This window comes from Cibotium barometz, chromosome 10 (genome assembly GCF_041138505.1).
Source record: "Cibotium barometz isolate CiBa-2024 chromosome 10, ASM4113850v1, whole genome shotgun sequence".
Lineage (NCBI taxonomy): Eukaryota > Viridiplantae > Streptophyta > Polypodiopsida > Cyatheales > Cibotiaceae > Cibotium > Cibotium barometz.
In genome coordinates, this window is record NC_141055.1 from 59,196,638 (window position 1) to 59,218,210 (window position 21,573).

The 21,573-nt window shown below is 46.0% G+C and overlaps 1 protein-coding gene across 1 annotated transcript in view; it reads right to left on the bottom strand.

Annotated features, from left to right (window-relative positions):
* The window catches only part of LOC147635113 (uncharacterized), a 51,446-nt gene extending 34,480 nt beyond the window's left edge, over nucleotides 1–16,966 (bottom strand). Inside the window, exon 1 of the mRNA XM_086804410.1 lies at nucleotides 16,888–16,966. Within this exon, the coding sequence (XP_086660536.1) occupies nucleotides 16,888–16,946 (59 nt within the window). The 5' untranslated portion in view covers nucleotides 16,947–16,966. The remainder of the gene's footprint in view (nucleotides 1–16,887) is intronic.
* Between the last annotated feature and the right edge of the window lie 4,607 nt (nucleotides 16,967–21,573).

Consider the following 21,573-nt stretch of genomic DNA (forward strand, 5'->3'; position numbering starts at 1 on the left):
AGACCCACACCTTGCGTGTGGCATCATCAATGAAAGACACAAAGTATTTTGCCCCTCCCAAAGAGAGCTGAGGCATCTCACATACATCTGTATGCACAAGCTCTAACTGAGCATCTTTCTGTCCAAGAGCTTTCTTGTGGGGGCACTGTAGTTGCCTACCATATATACAATGCTCACAAAACTGAAAACTTGAAAACTTTAGAGAAGGCAAGTAACCCAAACGAGACAATTGCTCCATTCCCTTGACACTCATGTGTCCCAACCGGCTATGCCACATAGAAATTTCCGGCAGCTCGGTTGCATTTACATTAGCATGGTGACAAACACCTGCATGCATGAAATAAAGAGTGTCCACCTTAGAGCCTCTGGCAACAACCAGTGAGCCCTTACTAATTTTCCACTTTCCACTACCAAATGTGGTAACATAATCAGCATCATCAAGCTGTCCAGTAGAAAGCAGGTTCTTCTTGATCTCAGGCACATGCCTGACATCATGGAGCATAAGCTGTGAGCCATCTGAAAACACAAGCCTCACATCACCTCTGCCAAGAATCTTGCATGCATGGTTATCACCCAAATAAACCACTCCTTCATTGCCAGCAGTATACCTGACAAACAAGTCTCTGCAACCTGTGACATGAAAGGAGGCACCTGAATCAATGATCCATGAGTGCATACCATGACCACCTGTAAGAAGTGAATGGGCATCAAGTGAAGAAGTAAATAGGACCTCATCCTCACTGCCACCTGCATGTGACACATTGATTTCTTCAACCTTGACTCCACTTTTGCCCTTTGGCTTTACATCTTTGGCTTCATCTTTCTCTTTGTCTTTGCCTTTTCCCTTTTCTTTTTGATCATTTTTCCATTTGTAGCATTGCTTTTTAATGTGTCCCTTCTTGCCACAATAATGGCATTCCAAATCCTTTTTGGAGCGAGACTTGCTCCTTCCCCATTCTTGGCTTTTTCCCCTTTGCTGGGATCTCCCACGTGCATTCATTGCATTGGACTTTCCAACAGAGTTGTTTTTCCTGTTCATCTCTTCTTGAAGAAGAGCACCCTCAACATCTGCATATGACAGCATAGCATGCGAGTTGCTAGTGGCTGTCCTGAATGTGTCCCAACTCTCTGGCAAAGTGCATAACAAAAAAGTGGCTTTGAACTCATCGTCCATTGCCAACTTTTGATTAATGACCTGGCTGACAATACCATTAAACTCATTTAGATGGGCTGTCATAGATGCCCCTTCCTTCATCTGAAGACCTATGAGTTTCTTCAACCAATACACTTTGCTTGAGGCACTTTGTTGGGCATACAAGTCCTCCAATCTCTGCCACATTCCCCAAGCTGTCTTCTCTTCACGAATGCTGAAAAGTAATGAGTCTGACACAGACAACATGATAGTAGATCTTGCCAGCTCATCCATATCTTCCCACTCTTCAGCAGTAAGAGAAGCGGGCATTACACCCCTTTCTTTGATAGGCTTGTGCTGCTTTTTCTGGAGCAACACATTGTAGCACTGGGTTTGCCAAATATCATAATTATGCGAGCCTTCAAGCTTCTTGATGTGAAGCAATGAAGAGCTCTCACCTGTGGTTGCCATAGCAAAATGCAACCTGTAAATGCCTGACTCCCTGCAAAAATGTGCAAACACTGCACCAAAAGCACACAAAGTGCTCACAGTTGTTCTCCCAAGCTTTATCTCCCACTGCGGAAGCAAGAATGCAACTATTCTCCCACTTTATGTGATGAAAACACCAAAATCTGGTTGCTGCAGATTTTGGACAGCACCTTAAATGTGCTCTTTTGCCCTTCCAAAGTACTGTACAGCAGTACCAAGTGCTCACCAATGATGTACCAAACTTGTACCGGCAAGTACAGCAGCTGAAATTGAACCTTTTGGTCACTCAAAACAACGTACAGCCATGTTAAAACTTGCACAAAGCTGTGCCAAATCTGTACCAGCAGGTACAATAGCAATAAATGCTCTCCTGGCTGTCCAAATGAGTGAAAATCAGACTTTTACAGTCCTGTACACTGCATACAACAGTCCCGAACAGAAATTGGGCAAAAGCCCCTTGACTGCAAGCTGATTTCTGAGGATTCAAGGCATAAATGTCTTGCCTGCTGCTTTGCCAAGCTCAACAAGCATACAAACTTGAAAAACCCCTTGATTTAAGATCAATTTCTGATCATACATGGTACATTAATGCACATGAAGGCATCCAGAGTGTTCACGATGCTTCCCCCTGGCCACATATACATCAAATACATGAAAGCCCCTTGAATTACAGGCACATTGAGTGCTTGTAAGGCATCAACACATTATCCACAGCATCAAATGCGATTGCCTGCATGCAAATCAACCAAATCGACACAAAAGCCCCTTGATTTGCACTGCAATTTGCTGCAATTTTGCCCAAAATGTGCGATTTTTCACATCATACAACATGTATGAGTGCTTAATTGCACAATTACATCAAAAGCCCCAAATTTCGACATCCAATTTCCTGCAAATTGATCCTGATTGTGACCAATTTCTTGCAAATTGATCCTGATTGTGACCAATGTCACCCAATTTTGCCAATTTTGCTCAAAATTGAGCAATTCAACACCTGTATCTGCTCAATTGTTGATTGTACTTGCTCAATTGCAAATCCCAAAAAAAAATTGAGAAAAATACCTTGTAATTTTCTGATTTTTTCTTTGATTGTACTCACCAGAACAGGGAGCTTCCATCGCCCAAGTGGCGGATGCAAAATTGATCAAAATCCAAGCTTCTGTGAGGTTGAATTGGGCTAAACCGGATCTTTTACGAGCTTGATCTGTGTTGATCTGCAGGGTAAATCAATGGAGGAGATATATCCAGAGGAGCTGCGCACCCCTCCTGTGCCCTTAGTGGCCTTGGTAGGCGTTTCCGGGCTCCATTCCACCATCTCCTCTTACCTACGCATGGAGGTTCTGCCCATCAACACCCTGGCCCTCCCCGACTTCTCCAAAGTGGCCGCCATCGGAGGCAAGGAGCGCAAACCGGTTGACGCCAGATTACCTCCACCTGTTGGTATCCTCAAGATCGACTGGCTACGGAAGCATCGGACCAGAGTGCCTGCTGCCCTTGTTGTCCTGCTCAGCCGAGATGAAGACTATGGTGATATACAGGTTCCGCCCAACGTGTGCTTCGCCGATGATTAACACGCCTTCGCCTATATTTCGCCTAGCGCCAACCGACGCCCAGCGCTACACACTTGTAGTCGACAGCTCTCTTCGCTTGTGTTTCCGCCGCCTCCTTCAGTGGCTTGCGCTACACGTACTCGCTCACCAATGGCCAGCGTTTTTGCACGCCTTCGCTTGATTAGCTGCGCCTGACTCCTTGCTAGCTGAGAGCAGTTGTGTGGGGTTACGCCTTGTAGCCACCAACACTTTGCTGCGAGCCGGTGCCTGCTATCAAGGAGAAGAGGGAAGAGGGAGGGATCACTAAGCTCTGATACCAGTTGATGGGAGAATTAGGGTTAGGTCATGTGGGAGACATACACAGAGAAGAACAAGGGAGAGAGAGAGAGAGAGAGTTGTGGGGATAAGTCAACTCATGAGGCATGAGTGTGTGACTCCCCTATCACACATGTATATTGCACTAGTACACATAGTGCACTTAGTACATTAAAAGTACTAAGTGTACTATGTACTATAACTTATGGGCTTGTACACACTATAAGGGTGGGCATAACGCCTTTACCCCAACAGTTCGTAGGCACAGGCGATCAGCTACCAGACATTATTTTTTCTACGTTAATAACATCTCTCTCTCTCATTTCTCTCTCTCTCTCTCTCTCTACGCCTTGATGTAGGGGCGTTTGAGGATAGTTTCACTGGGAGGGACATCATCTTCTACTGTGAGACGCATCAGGCTCCTGGACAGTCCATGCCACATGTTAGTGGATACCGATGGGAGACAGCTTGTAGACAGGAGACTCGTTCAGAGCATAGAGGACGGGGCTCAGGAGGAGTGGCAGTATTGTTTAGAGAGGAGCTACAGCCATTGATACATATAGTCCGCAGAGATGAGCAGGCTAGGTACATGTGGGTTAGACTGAGGGCAGAGACGGGCAGATATCTCTACATTGCTATATGCTATTTTGCTCCTAGTACATCAGTGTGTGCATCACCTAGCAGGCAGTCTCTCTTTTCTATTTTGGATGATGACATTTGGGAGTTCTCCAGGGATGGTGACATCATTCTCCTGGGGGACTTCAATGCCACGACCGCCCATAACCAGACAGTATTTTATGATACCTCAGAGGAGATGTTGAGGGAGCTTGATGTCGGGGATATGGGCCTATCTAGACTCTCACAGGATGAGGAACATACAGTGTATGGGCGGTATTTGATAGACATGGGGACTGCACATGGATTGGCCATCCTGAATGGCCTACAGAGATTCCCGACATCGGGTGGTTTCACTAGCTTTCCACATCGGCATGGTGCTAGTACAGTGGACTATGTTATGGCTCAGCCTAGTCTCATTCCCTCTTTTCAGGATTTTATGGTAGGCACTAGGCCAGTAGCACAGTGGATCATGCTATCTTGTCCTTCACTCTCACATTTCAGTTCAGCACCGCTCCATTGGGACAGGTCTCCACACACACTCGTTATACCTTTACGAGGGAGACTGACACCGTGTGCACGGATGAGATATACAGACGCTTATGTGCCGAGGAGCCGGGACGGCCATTAGATGAGCTCACTCAGATATTGATAGAGACGCTTCATGCTGCAGCATCAGAGGCATATCCCCATAGTCAGCCTACACGGAGACGATTTGGGAACATGCCCCAGAACAGTTGGTATGATGAGGAGTGCAGAGAGATGAGGATCAGATTACAGAGGGAGGTGCTCATGGGTGTTACCACTCACAGACAGTCACGGATTACCTTTCGGCACCTAGTGCGACGGAAGAAGAGGGCTTATCTTGCTCAGTTAGAGAGGGATTTGTATCAGTTATTTATGAGTCAGGACTCGGGCATGGCATGGAGACTATTCCATGTGCATTCACCATCACCAGCCATTACCTCCACAGAGATTTGGGGTGAGTATGCAGCATCCCTGTACACAGCACCAGGACAGCCGCCCCTGCCAGACCCATCGGAGCCATGCCCAGAGACATGTGCTTTCTTTACTGCTGAGATGGTAAGGAAAGCTATTGATATGATGAGGACTGGGAGAGCATATGATCATGATGGTTTGGTAGCAGAGCACTTTATTCATGCCAAAGATATGCTTGCAGAGCTTATTGCTATGATGTTTAACCGAGCCATGTGTGAGGGTTTTCCTGAGACTTGGAATATGTCCACGATTGTGCCTATCTTCAAGTCAGGGGATCACATGCTTCCTGGGAATTATCGTACCATCATGATTGGTCACACATTGGCTAGATTATATGCATCTATTCTTGAGCAGGAGTTGAGTAGATGGGCAGAGAGAGAGAGGGCATACGTGCATCAGGGCAGGCAGGGTTCAGGAGAGGTTTCTCCACTCTTGATCATATCTTGACACTCAGAGCTACTATTGAGGAGGGCAGATTATATGGCAGGAGGATTTATTGTTGCTTTGTGGATTTCCGAAAAGCTTTTGACACAGTACCAAGAGCCAGACTGATGCGCAGACTACAGGAGATGGGAGTGCCCACAGAGCTGATTTGGGGAATCATGGATTTATACAGGAGAGTTGTGGGGCAGGTACGTACTACTCAGGGTATATCTGAGATGGTTCACTCCACTATTGGGGTGAAACAGGGCTGCCCCCTTTCTCCCACCTTATTTGGGATGTATGTGGATGAGGTTTCGGACTATGTAGAGCAGGAGGGTGACAGAGGAGCACAGCTAGCAGGGACATGGATTCCGCTGTTATTGTATGTTGATGATATTGTGCTGATCTCAGATTCTCCAGAGGGGATGCAGCGTCATTTGGATGCATTGCACACGTTTGCACAGAACAGTGGATTGTCTATTAACCTTGGTAAAACCAAGGTGATGGTGTTTAACACCACAGCACAGTGGGTTAGGAGGTCAATACCCACCTTTACATATGGTCAGGAGACAGTGGAGTATACAGATGCATATACTTACCTTGGTGTGGTTTTTAGTAGCCCACTATTTTCCTTGAGGAGAGCAGCGGAGACCAGATTGACCAGAGCTTATGCAGCATTGGGGAGACTAGAGAGGATGTGTTCGCAGGTTCAGTTTCAGGAACCTCAAACAAAGCTCTGGCTCTTTGACACTTTGGTCACTTCAGCCATGCTGTGGAGTGGAGATATGGGGACCCTCAGTGGATCACCACAGCCGAGCTGGTAGCACTGATGGATGGAGACGTATGGAGAGGTCCTTGGTTTCTATGATTTCCCGGATGATTAGGGCCAAGGCCTCTGTACCACATGATATTATCCGTGCAGAGATGGCTGACCCCCCATTGGTAGTAGAGGCACTCACTCGATCAGTCTCCTTTATACATAGCACTTGGGCTCTCCCTAGAGATAGATATGCTCGCTTAGCCCTGGAGTCTTCACGACAATTGGCATCACAGGGAGACGGATCATGTTGGTATGCACAGATGACAGCTTGGTTCCAACTGCATGGCTTTAGTATGGACAGGCTACCTCCATTTCAGTACTCCCTGGATGCACCCTCCCTCTCTCTCACACGGGCAGAGATTACCAGACTTATCAGGCAGGACTTGATTCAGCTGGACACTAGGAGGACATGGATACAGCCGACACACGAGCTTGGTACGAAGATGGCTTCCTATAGAGATCATCTTCTCCAGCTCACGGAGGATGGGTTTGTGATTAGACCCAGCTACGTGGATACTCATCTTTCTCATGGGGTACGGTGTGCTATTGGTCAGATGCGCACATCCTCACACCAGCTAGAGATTGAGACTGGCAGATTCAGAGGAGTATCAGCTGAGGCCAGGATTTGTCAGCTATGCCAGATGGAGCCAGAGACAGAGTTACATTACGTATGTCACTGTCCAGTATATTATGAGATACGAGGCCGTTTTCACTGCTTGTTTAGAGAGGGTTTCGGACCACTTTCTAGAGTCATAAGATACCAGGATCAGAGATGCCTCGGATTATACTTGCTGGAGCTTCGTAGACATAGAGAGGGACTCTTGAGAGGGAGGGAATCAGAGAGGGAGAGACACCTACAGAGGCAGATTACAGACTTCTTTCGACCAAAGATTGAGCAGTCAGGCCAGCAGCGGGGCCTCGCCCACGGATGTCCGGACAAGAGACTAGTCCGGCGGTTCCTCCAAAACACCGAACCCGGAAAACTTCCCTCCCCCGGAAGGCACGGGCGATTCCTCGAGGAAAAATCTTCGAACGGGGGAATCAATCTAACGAGTCAAAGTCTTAACTAGTTACACTGATCCGACCGAACCTGAAGTCACATGGTCAGATCAAAGAAGAGACTTGCACTTGGTCCATAGAATCACCACTTTTTTCCTGCTTTAATGAGGCACATGTAACATGCGAAAGCTCTGGGTAGTCTTCTTTCAGCCCTAAACACTCTTGGAAACCTTCTGATGCAAAAACGCACCATCTAATGCAAAAACGCAGGTAGAGAGAGAGTAGAGAGAGAGAGAGAAGTGCTGGAAATTCAGTATATACTATGGTACAAAAAGGTACATGTCTGCAGCCCTTGGCTACCTTCTTGAAAAGGTGATAACACACCAAAATTCAGTCCCAAACTAGGACTCCTACTGACTCAAACCCCTAGTGGGCTGAATGACTACAACATAGAGCAAGGGGGGCTATTTATAGCCCTTGGACTACATGGGGAACTGGCCGACTGCTGGTCGGCCAGTTACAAGTTCATTCAAGTCTTTTTAATGCAACCCAACTGGATCTGATCATGTTCTTGAGGCGCCTGCTGCTGTCCCTATGTGCTGGTTCAGCCGACCATGGCTATGGGCAGCCGACACCTCCTACAGCCAGCCGACTCACTTCTGCAGCCAGCCGACTGCACTTATCTGGATCAAGCTTTGCTCCAAGTCCTGCTCCATGTCCACCTCAGATGCTACACCTGAAGCTCCTACATTCTGGTTCTTCTACTGGGTTCATACTCTTTATCTGGTTGCCTTTTCTGGATCTGGCCCTGAGAATGTCCATGGCATCTATGATGCACATGACATCCCCCTCTGCTAAACTTGATGACGGGAATCCAACCTGCTCTTGGATGACTGTCATCATCCCAATCCTGTCCCGAAGTCCCTCTGTCATCATCCATCCCTGGCAAACCTTTTTCTCTGAAAACCCGGCCTGTTCTCCAAACCACTCTCTCTCTGATGAAGGATCTATGCATCTGGTCTTCCTCTAGTCCACAATCCATTCCTGCCCTGACTCTGAACACCGTCTTGGTCTTCATTCCTGGAACTGAGTCTGGCACTCTCACATCACCCTTGGAGGATAAACCTCCCTTGGGACCGTTACCTGAGAACCTATCTGGCTCACGGAACTGCCATCCCCATCTGGCACTGTGGAACACCACCAACAAACCTCTTGGGAGCTCTTCCCGCTTCTGTGCTCCTCGCCTTGGGCTTCGAATCCGTGTACTTTCCTGTACCTTGGAACTGTACACCATCATCTGGGACTGATTCAGCGTTTAGCTTTGCTGAGCCTGATGCTCTGATACCAATGTAACATGCGGAAGCTCTGGGTAGTCTTCTTTCAGCCCTAAACACTCTTGGAAACCTTCTGATGCAAAAATGCACCATCTGATGCAAAAACGCAAGTAGAGAGAGAGTAGAGAGAGAGAGAGAGAGAGAGAGAGAAGTGCTGGAAATTCAGTATATACTATGGTACAAAAAGGTACATGTCTGCAGCCCTTGGCTACCTTCTTGAAAAGGTGATAACACACCAAAATTCAGTCCCAAACTAGGACTCCTACTGACTCAAACCCCTAGTGGGCTAAATGACTACAACATAGAGCAAGGGGGGCTATTTATAGCCCTTGGACTACATGGGGAACTGGCCGACTGCTGGTCGGCCAGTTACAAGTTCATTCAAGTCTTTTTAATGCAACCCGACTGGATCTGATCATGTTCTTGAGGCGCCTGCTGCTGTCTCTATGTGCTGGTTCAGCCGACCATGGCTATGGGCAGCCGACTCACTTCTGCAGCCAGCCGACTGCACTTATCTGGATCAAGCTTTGCTCCAAGTCCTGCTCCATGTCCACCTCAGATGCTACACCTGAAGCTCCTACATTCTGGTTCTTCTACTGGGTTCATACTCTTTATCTGGTTGCCTTTTCTGGATCTGGCCCTAAGAATGTCCATGGCATCTATGATGCACATGGCAGCACAGCCGCGCTGATTCCCTCCCACAGAACAAGGGTCTTCTCAGGACTTAATCCAACTAACATAACTAATCGTATCTTAATTGTTTCGCAAGAATCCCCGGATCCCAACCGGCCCATGGGTTACCCGACCACTCTATTGGTGGGATTCCTTTATAAAGATTTGGTTATGTTTTGCCAGGGTACCGAGGAAAAGAGTTCCTAGACCTCCTCGCTGGCTTTCAAGCAAAATTTAAAGTAGGCATACCATATACACACCCGATATGAAGTATAACTCCAATCCAGCAGCATGTAGCTATAGAGTAGCTATAGAGTGAAATGGTAGGTGAGTATATATAATCATCTATACAAGAGAACATCATATCATAACCTAGCCCAGCCTCCCTTGAGTGTGCCCCATGCCCCTATTATAAAGGAGGGCCCTCAAGTGACTCTTGACTCTCCATTTTCCATGTGTGACCCTTGGATGCCTGACCCTAACCTTAACCCTTAAGGTTAGTCCTAACCCATGCTCCTATGCTCACAAGTCTAATGTGGGTTAGCCTCTTAGTATATGCACACATATGTGCATATAACATACTTCCCCTCTCTCAAAACATTGCACTCTTGCAATGAAAAGAAAGAAATATGCGCTGAACATTCTTAACCGACTCCCAAGTCGAATCCTCTATTTTCCAATCTTTTCACCTAAATTTAACCACAAGGGCTAGTCAACTATAAAGTTTCCTTTCCTTGACGTCTCTTGGTCCGATGCTTCTCTTTTCAGCCTTGATGACTCGGGGCTTGGTGATGTGTATGTGAAAGAATGTGATGTGATGGAAAGAGATGTGATGTGTCATAAATATATGTGGATGTGAATGTGATGGATATGAATGAAAGTGAATGTGATGGATATGAATGAATGTGACTAATAGATATGAATGAAAAATAAGGGAAAAATGCGGGGAGTGGGGAAAAATGATAAAACACCTCATAAGGGCGGACACACCCACAACAAAGGCCCTGGTGTATAAAACTAGACAGGAGATGACTTCTAACAATACCCTGCCCTAGACCTGAATCCTTCACCCCTTTGCTTAGCACCCTCTTGGCTTTGTCTAGCCTCTTATGCTTGAGCTCTTGGTGGAGAATTAGATAAATGAATGGGATTGTGGACATCTCCTTTTATACTACCCAATCATGAGCAGTTGGCCAGTACTACAGCAGTCGGCCAGTTCCATTTCTGCCCACGACTGAGATCACAGCATTAAATGCTGGAAAAAATACACAAACTGCTGCGCATCACTTTAATGCATGGCTGGGCACTCATGCGCATGGGAAACAGGGCTGGGCACTTAGGCGCCTGCTGCCTGGGAGGCTGGGTACTGAATACCCCCCTTTTCTGGAGGCTGGGCAGCCTGTATGGGCTGCCCCATACTTTCTTTATACCTCTCCCAAGGCTGGATAACCAGTCGGCTACCCCTGGCTTGCCCCTAGGGCTGTCCTACAGCCCCCCCATGGCCTACCCATGGCTGGTGGGTACAGCCAGGGCCTTCCTGGCCCTCATGGGGGTGGTTTCACACCATCCCCATGCCCACACTATTGACTTGGAATAGCCCTATGGGCTGGCCCCTTGTCCTAAACACTAACTACTCAGTGATCTGGCATCCAGTACCAAACCAATTACACATAGTCACTGACATCATTCCAAAGGGAGACTCACAGCACGGACTGGCACTGTTTCATGTGCAAGACAGTGCACACCTGACCTTGGACTCATGTGCAGGACAATGCACACCTGACCTCGGACGACTGAGATGGATCCCTGGCTGACTCGTCCCGGACTGGGCTCACATGGGACCAGTTCACCATCCCAGGTCTTGCACCTTCTGTACAGAAATGTGTACGTGGCATCCAGGTGCGGGATGCACGTGACAAGCACTTGGCAAATGATGAGATGAAGGAACTGAATTGAGGCATGGGTATTTATACCCCTCTAGACAGCCAGTCGGCTGGTTAACAGCAGTCGGCTGTCTCAAATCTGCCCCACGATTGATAAAATACAGCATATTTAACAATAAATGCTGCACATGTTTTCCATTCAATGCTGGGCACTGAAGCGCATGGATCTAAGGGCTGGGCAATGTGTGCCTGCCTCATATGGTGCAGTCACTATATATGCATGCGCTTCTATCCTAGCAACTTCTCTCGCAAATGCTTGTCTACCAAAGGTTGAAGACACTATTGATGCTTGATTCAGCCATAAACACAAGCAACCATAGGTTCAGTTCATACTAGTTTAGGTGATCTATATTCATGCCTTACGGTGTAAGGTCACATTAATCCTTAGTGGATTCTTAGATAAAGGTCTTAGTCTAAGGTTCTGGCATTAGGCTAGAATGATGACACATAAGGGGCTGGGTGGCACTCCTAGGTGGCATGAATCTCCACTTATCAAGGCACCTCCGTAATGTGTAGAGGAGGTGGATAGATTTAGGAAAGGTGGAGAGGAAAGTGGATCTAGATGCCTAGCTCATGGAGACCAATAAATTGAGTTAGTTCTCTCACTAGTGGGTGTGTAGAGAGTACTATGTGGTGTAACCTCTTTTGGTCCTCTGCTCTCTTGTCTTTATGAGTTAATCATTGTGTTAGGTCTCATTCATTATGGTTAATCTCATTATGCTTAGTGCTAATTAACACTTTGTGTGTGCTACTCTATGTGAGTGTTAATCCAAGCTTAGTGCTTAATCTATTTGCCCACCATTAAGCAACTCTCTCATCTCCAACAATTGGTTTCACACTGCAGTTAGCTGTCCATACTGATAGTTAGCAATTCACACTTCTAGTTAGCTGTACACACTGCTAGTTAGCTGTGCACAATGCTGGATAGCAGTTGACACTGCTAGTTAGCAGTTCTCAGCATTGCTTAGCACACTGCTAGTTGGCAGTCCTCAACATTGCTTAGTGTGCTTAATTCTAACAGTTCAGTCCCAAATCAGTGTAGATTGCAGAACGTAGGTCCCTAGCTTGTGTGAGAACAAAACGCCCAGCAGATTGCTGTCTAGCAGGTGTTCTCCTTGGCGACCAGCATCCAGCCTGCAGCCATCACACCCCAGAATCAGTGGCGCCAAACTTTCCAACACGTTGGTGGCATGATTGAGTATGTTCATAGCTCATGCCCGGCAAGAACAGTGTGGTGGAGCCAATACAGTCAGTAGAAAGGATATGGCATCTATCTCTATAAAGCATAACTTAGATCGCATAGAAAACAAATATCATGGGGTTTTGAAAGCCATCGTTTTATGCATTCATAGAGTACAACGGGGATTATGCCGTACACGACAGGTGGTTATTCTACAAACACTCCCTATTTATTCTTCCTAAGTTGTGATTGACTTTGCTCCAAGAGAGAGGGACAAGCAAGGGAATTTGGCAAGTTGCTGTCAGAATGCGCAGTGGAGATGATGACCAGATCTGGGAACACGAGCAAACGCAATGCAGAAAACAACAGCACAAGAGAGAGAGTGATAGAGGCGTGTAACTCTGCTCTATATACACAAAGAAGCTCCCGGAATGATGATACAAGAATGGCAAGGGGCTGTGGGGCCATTTTATATGGCCCCAATGATGCAGTCGGCCTGTAGAAGGGCAGCCGACAAGCCCTGATCCTCCACGACCAGCCAAGACAGCCAGTCGGCCAGTGCATATGTGGGGTCGTGGACCTGAAGCATCATTCGGCCAGCTCATGGGCCCTCCTGCCAACACTGGGCATCCACCCAAGCCAAGAAAAATAGGGAAAAATATAAGGAGTGAGGAAAAATGAGAACAACACCTACAAGGGCGGGCACACCCACAACAAAGGCCCTGGTGTCTCAGTAAAGACAAGAGATGATATCTAACACCCCCTCTTAGCTCCTGGCTGTGAAACCAACCACAGGGAGCTGGGGTGCCGCCTGAGCAAAGCCTCAGATAGCGACTTCGTGAAGAGGTCCACCGTACTGTCCTTCGTCGAACAGAACTCTAGCAAGATGTCATCAGCAACGATCTGTTCACGAACAAAGTGCCTCTGGATGACCGTGGGTTCCTCCAGTGGAAGCCTAATCCTGCAATGCAACCTCACCACCTCACAAGCAGCATCACAAGCAGCTCGGTACTCTGCCTCTGTCGATGACAAGGCAAAAGATGACTGCCTCTTACTGCTCCGTAAAACTGCTCCTGGGCCTGAAGTAGATCTCCTCCCCAATCTGAGTCACTCCAACCATGGAGTTGGACTCCATCCATCAATCCCTCTCCTGTGTAAAAGAGACCAAGATCCTTCGCATGCACAAGATACGCAATCCTGCCTCCCAAAGAGTCATTTGCAACCATGAGCTCAACTGCCTCATCAGGAAGCTCCCGTCCCATCCGGTATCCATCAACCAAATCAATGGACCATTTTGCTTCCGAGTCAAAGAGACATCACACTGCTCACAAGGATCAACACCTGTTATGGTGGAAAGCCAAATCTTGAAAACCTGCTGAAGACCATGCAAGGCCTTCTGAAACCTGTCAACCACCCCCTCTGAATCCGGAACCACAAAGCCTGGAGAGTGCGCAACATCCACCTCCTTCTGCAAGTAATCAACTGCCACCTGCATGGCTTTCCAAGAGGTCCCCGTGGAAAGAACATCATCATCTACATGAGTTTCTTTGTCCCGAATACTACGAGACATCAAAGCATAAGTTACCTGTTCAGTTCTGACTGACGAACGCAAGAACTACCAATATCTGTACTGGAAAGTTGCTGCCAACTGCTGCCATCAATTGGCAAGCTAGCCTCCATCTGGTCCCGGAAAGCCTGCACCTGCAGCGTATCCACACTTAAGTGGCCATTACCAGATTGCCACTCATCACAAATCTGAGGACCTGGGAGAGAGAGTGCTGAAAGCTTGTAAACTCCATTCTCCACTCCACCTTCCCAAACTACCTGGCCTGTTGCCTTGTCCCGGAGAGCAGCAAAATGCTCATCAAACTCCACCCATATGCCAGCCTTGCAAACCTGATGCACTGACAACAGATGAAAACCAAGTGACGGAACATACAACACTTGGGAGGAATGCTTCCCTCCTCTGCCATCGGGAACTATCTCCAACCTGCCCTCACTGTGAACTAGGATAGTGGATGTATCCCTAGTAAGAATGTAACCAGAATACCTGCAGAGATCCTGTAAATCTGAACGGGAAGGAGTCATGTGCTTGGAAGCACCACTATCTAGAATCCACTCCCAAGTATCCGTTGCGGAGAGTCCTCCAACCTCCTCCCTGCCTGAAGAAAATGAAACATCGGTATCCATCACCTCCAAGTGTACAAAAGCCGGAGTCTTCATGATTGCTGCTGAGGAATCTTCACCCTTCTCGGTCTTCCGCTTGGGACACTGCCTCCAATAGTGGCCTTTCTCGCAACAAACATTACAGGTCCTCTCTGCCTTTAGTTTCTCGCGGTCAACGTCGGACTTCTTCTCAGAAGACTTCTCCAATGAAGCCTCCCCTTTGCCCGAGTTACGGCCTTTCGACCGTTGGCCGTTTAAGGCCTCTGAACCTCCACCCTGAGGAGGGTTCGAGAATCTTTCCTCCTGGTCCAAGACCATCGGCACAAGCTCCTCCCATGTGATGGTGCTGAGCCTGCCACCACTGGTAATCAAAGATGAGTAAAATGCTGCGTACTGCGAGGGCAAATGCGACAGCAACGTTATGGCCATGTCCTCTAACGAAGGGTGGGTCGGTGGGTGGGAACAAAGAAGAACTTACACCTGCGAGTGGCTGTCCAGCAAATCAGCCCGCCGTCCTCTTGCTTCTCCTCTTCCCAAACAGTCCCATACAGTCCACCAATCAGCAACACAACAGTCCCCCTCTTGCTCACACAAATCCCAAGAACTATCAAGAGCCTATGGCTCTGATACCATGTCAGAATGTGCAGTGGAGATGATGACCAGATCTGGGAACACAAGAGCAAACGCAATGCAAAAAACAACAGCACAAGAGAGAGAGTGATAGAGGCGTGTAACTTTGCTCTATATACACAAAGAAGATCCTGGAATGATGATACAAGAATGGCAAGGGGCTGTGGGGCCATTTTATATGGCCCCAATGCTGCAGTCAGCTTGTAGAAGGGCAGCCGACAGGCCTGATCCTCCACGACCAGCCAAGACAGCCAGTCGGCCAGTGCATGTGTGGGGTCGTGGACTTGAAGCATCAGTCGGCCAGCTCATGGGCCCTCCTGCCAACACTGGGCATCCACCCAAGCCAAGAAAAATAGGGAAAAATATGGGAAAAATACGGGGAGTGAGGAAAAATGAGAACAACACCTACAAGGGCGGGCACACCCACAACAAAGGCCCTGGTGTCTCAATAAAGACAGGAGATGATATCTAACAGTTGCAAAATGGAAAATTCTGTCCTTGGCTGTTTTACATGGTTCCATGTACTCACAAGCTATGGTGGGAATTATACCATGTAGAACAGGTGATTGTTCTACAAAAACTGCCTATGCCATTTTTTAAAGAGAATTTTGCACACTTGTGAGCAAGCCCTCCCCCACCCCCTTTCGCAATGTCCACACCAGGCTGTAGGCAGCACGACTCGAACCCAGGTCAGCCCCCGAAGGCTTCAAAACTGTAACCACTGTGCTACACAGCTGGGGAGGTCCTATGTGTGCCTTAAGAACATACTCAATCATGCATGAGCTGTGAATATACTCAATCATGAGAAATGCATGTGAATCGAGAAATGTGGGAATGCTTATAATTCTCGCCTCAAATGCCATAAATGATTTGGAACATGCCAAGTGGATGCTTTACAAAATCTGCTACACATTCTTCTTGAGTTGCGAATGACTTTGCTCCAAAAGCAATAAATTTCAGCACAAAGGGGGACACAGACAGATGCACGTGACTTTGGAAAAGTTGGAATGCAGATATCTACCGTTTGACTACATGAGTCCATATCACAAAAGGTCAAGATGTTGCATGGAAAGATGTCAAGATCATTGATGCCATTCAAAGCCACACAAAATCTGTGGAACTGTCAAGTTAATTAGCATTGTGCTCATTTCTGCTTGTTGTCCATGTTAATTGCATTGTCCATATCTTAACTGTGGATCCCAAGTTATATCCTAACCTCTCTTTCTCTCGCCTCTTTCCAAGGCTCGCATAATTGGGCCTTCTTCTTCACACCTGTCTGGAATTTCATATCATGGCATGTGCATGCATTTGCCGGTCTTGCATCAAAAAAAAGGGCACATGCCATAATGAGCCCATGCTTGCATTCCTCATCAGCTTCCCAAAACAACAGTGTGTGAATAATGCATGTTGTCAAGGGACCTCAGTTCATAGCAAGCGCTTTTATGTGAGCTAAAAACAGCCAAAACACGATGAAATGTATAAGATGTGCTGGGCTTATGGGGTATCCCCTCATACAAGAGCCCAGCATTCTTCTCCTAATGCACGTGCTAAACAATCTCTAAACATCACTAAACGTCCACAGCAAGTGCGGCATAATCAAGAAGATTGGGACAGTTTTACCTGCCGGAGATGGGTTGGGCATGAAGAGACGTGGTAGCCACACTTGAAAGGATCATCATGCTCACGAGTCTGCTGCGACTCTCTTCCGCGCGTGTTCTTATGTATTTGGTCCTTAGCCTTTAGTCAGCCCTTTCAACCATGTAAACTAATTCTTCACATGCATGTCACATTTATGTTTCATTTTTAAGTCGACTTTATTTAACAGATAAATTTGTGGGAGTTATTTTTTAATAGTTTTTTTTTTTTGTTGTTTGTGAAGTAATGCGATAGCTCAATACATCGGGCTCTACCACCCGGTTCTAATCTACCCTAGACATGTCTTATGTATATTGTTTTTTTTTGCCATATATATATATATATATATATATGTATGTATGTATATATGGGGCAAAAAAAACAATGGAGCTGTAATGGCACACTTTAGCCTTTATCGGGCAATTTCATGAAAAATTTTAAGGGTTTTTGTATTGCCTTCTACACATAGACTCATGGAAGCTTATACCTCATGATCAGGGTTGCATCCAAATGATTCATGTATGTCATGAGGGGTCAAAAGTTCACAAGGGCTTCATAGATCACATCTAAGTATTATGCTTTCAAGTGGTGCACTTGTCAATTAGAATTGGGTGAAGTTGTATAGGTAGCCACCACACATGCTTCTTATGGTATGCTTCTTTCCCCCAAAGAAGTCATGAAAGATATATCTACAACATCCATTCATGGCTTCTATAAGGTGATAAAGGAGTTTTCCCAACCACAAGGGAAAGATATTACTTTTTTTAGGGGACTTCAAATGCACACACAATGGAGAGACATGAAAAGATACCTTTCAAGAAAGTGCATTGCATTCATTATGCCTACAATAATACTTTATGAGATGGACATAGGCAAATGTTCAGTTGACAAGATGCCATACTCACAACATACATGACACATTTAATTGATATAGGTACATAACTTGCTCATATATAATGGAATGGCATGCTTGGGCCATGCCCACTATTTTTCAAAAAGGGGTTTGTTGAGCCTATGTATAAAAGGGTCGAAAATCTCTAGTCCACATATCCCATGACTCTGCAAAAAGGATAGAATTAAACTCATGAGGGGACAAAGAAGGTGCAAATAATCTTGGGCATTGCCAAGCTACCGAGTTATTAAAAACAGCCTCGTGTATCATTATGCTGCCTTTGCCAATTACCACGACCTCTTTGACTCCCCCTGCCTCTAAACTGGCCTCTTTCACCTATGTGTTGTTGGCAAATCCTAGGATTGTTGCTGCTTCTACTGACCATAATTTTGATTACCTGTTCGGCCACCACCTTGACCATGTCCACAACCTCCTCTACCTCGTCCTGTACCTAAACTCATGTAGAAGGCCTGCTGCTCTGAACCGTTTTTGTTTTATGAAGACTGTTGATCTTCACCCAAATTCTTCTCTTCAATGATCAGCATCATTGACACCAAATCTGTGAAGTTGGGAATGTTCCATTAGGAAATTCCAGAGGTCATTTGGAGGGCCTTTTAGAGGAGAGAGAAAATAGAGCACAACCAATGAGGAAGAAGCAAACGAAACGTTGAAAAATAGCCTAATTCATTGAATTTTTTTTAAAAATAGTCACATTCACATTCAATGAGGGTATCTTTTTAAAAAATGATTGAGTACACATTCAATGCGGGTATCTTTTTCAAATGAGGTAGAGTTACTTTATTAAATACGGCTTACGTCATCATTGGATAAGAAAAAGCACTTCGAAGCTAAACTTTGTAGACACTTAAGTCTATACATTTCTTTTGATGGTATTTTGATGTAGAATTTGGTGTTTTTGACATCACCATTACATCCAGAGCGGCCTAAAATCCCCAAAACGACTTTTGAATCACTTAAATCGGACACCTGGAGAGGCAGAAACGACCAAAAGAAGGGGAGAAGAGGCTTGTGCAATTTGGTGTGCAATGGAGACCTCACTTTGCATACATACACCCAATGGCAACTTTAAGACCTCTTTGCAGTACACATAGTGTCTGCACAACCAATCGCCCTTCTTGTAGTTCTAAAAAATAGAGTTTCGCAGAGAATCAAAACTTACCCCGCAATGCCCTTGAACGCATGCGAACTGAAAAACAGAGGTCCAGATGTGCCCGAAATGCATTTTCGGCCAGAAAATTGTTGTCGTGTAGCTTTGCTCCTGCAAAGAAAGCTCCTCAATCGGAGTTTGTTTGTAGCCAACACAAAAGAGGAAGAGTAGATGAAGCTCTTCCTCTCGTACCGCTTCTTGTGCTTCTCTTGCTTGTCGCTTAGTCCTTAGCATGAACCAAGCTCTAATACCATGAAAAGATACAGGGGAGAAGAGAGCTTGAGCTCTTGCAAGCACACACACACTCACACAAATCCTAGAAGAGAACGCACAAGGTGAGAGACTGGAAATTGTTCTTCTTCTTCACACAACAAAAGAGGTCTACAAAGAAGATAAAGTGACTAACACACATAATAGAGTATATACAAGCAGTCCATAATGTGAACACGCTAAGAGGAGTGGGTGGCTGTGGACTAGTCGGTGTAGTCCAGTTGTAGAATCTCTAGCGAAGATATGTCGGTGCTAACTACCAAACCCGCCAGTGATGTAGATGTCGAACGGTCATGCAGGCGCCTCATGAGTGTCAACTCATGTTCAGCTTGACATCTCAACAGGGTGTTAGTATATGTTTAATGCCCGCCTCTCAACATGTATCTCACATTGATGCATGGTGTACATTTGTGCGGTCCCCATTATGAGAAGAAGCCATTGGTGACATATCTTTAGTGGAAACCCCAGCTTAGATGCTGGAAGGGGTCGTAGTTGTGACCATTGATGGTTAGGAGATGATGAGGGGTACAAGCATTAGCTGGGGTCTGGGGATATTCCCTCGGGAACTACGTTCATCTCATTAGTGGGCGGTGGTCAGTGGGGACACGTTATGAATACGCAGGCGGTGAGTCGCATTGATGCAGCGTAGTCGCCCACATCTTGGACACGTCCACCGCATTACCTGTAGCACTATAAATGAACATAGTTGGCACAAGCAAAGGCATCCAATGCTTGTGAGCATATATTCCCTATACTCTCAGTACTCCCTCTATCCAGAGTCTGTCTAGATCGCCATCTAAGCTCTATACTAGAGCGCACGGGTGGACAACACCATCATAATGTACCTATAGTGGATTCTTCTGCATCATGTGTAAAAGGAATGCCACATGGATGATGACATGTAAAGTGGGATAAGGCTAGAAAGCCTATATCATTGTATGGTTCATTTATGGAATGTAATAAAATTGAGTGTTGAGTGTGCAATCTCTCTCTCTCTCATGGAGTTTTAGTGTGGTATAATCCACCTTAATTATGTTGCTTAATCTATGTATTTCACCATGATCAATCCCATTTTAGGATTGTTTAACACTTGCAAGATCTCAAGCTCTCTTCTCCCCTACATATTTTCATGGTATCAAAGCTTGGTTCATACTAAGGGCTGAGCGACAAGCAAGAGAAGCACAAGAAGCGGTACGAAGCTAAGAGCTTCATCTACTTTTCTCCCTTTGTGTTGGCTACTACACCCTTGTCGGGAGCTCTTCGAGAGGCACCGGCAAACAAATTCCAGTTGAGGAGATTGCTTTATGGGACAAAAGCTACAAGGCAACTATATTGTCTGTTGGACGAAGTTTTTCGAGCCAAAAACGCGTTTTGCATGTATCTGGACCTCCGTTTTTCAGTTTGCATGGGCGTTCACGCGACGGGCACTATGGGTAAGTTTCGATTCTTTGCAGAACTCTATTTTTGGAACTACAAGAAGGGCAATTGGTTGTGTAGACATTGTGTGTACTGCAAAGAGGTCTTAAAGTTTCCATTGGGTTTATGTATGCAAATTGAGGTCACTGGTTGTGATAGCTTGGGTACAGTATAGTACCGCCCCGCAAAGAATACAACAGTTTGTGCAAGTCAAACAAGAGTGTTGTTTTTGGTAAATTTGTGTTGTAGACAAGCTGTCGAATGATGAAATAAACTAGATTTTTGCAAAGAAGCTTGACAAGAACAACTTCCATGCTTGGAGGTTTAGATTGACAAATTTCCTAATGGGAAAAGGTTATTGGGACTACATTGAAGGTGAACATGAGGAGGTACCAGAGATACCGGAGATTAATGCAACTATTGCATATGTAAAATAGTTCAAAGATTGGAATCAAGGAGCAAGAAAAGTCATGTATTGGCTTTCTATCACCATACAAGACACTATGATTGGGCATATATAGGATGCCAAGTCACCTAAGGGGGCATGGGACACCTTGGTGAAGCTGTATGAAACTAACACCAAGGCACGAAAGATTCAGTTGAAGAATAAGCTTCATAGTGTGGAGAAGAAAAATATGTCTGTGAATGATTATGCCTTAAAGATCAAGGGAATTGTGGAATCCCTTGCATGAATTGGTGTTTCTATTGATGATGATGATAAGGTGGAAGTGTGTCTACATGGTCTCAGGCGCCACAATACAAGGTATTCAAGACATCTATTCAGACTCGGGAGAACATACCCAACTTCATAGATTTGGTGTCAATGATGCTGATCATTGAAGAGAAGAATTTGGGTGAAGATCAACAGTCTTCACAAAAACAGTTCAAAGCAGCATGCCTTCTACACAAGTAGAGGTAGAGGATG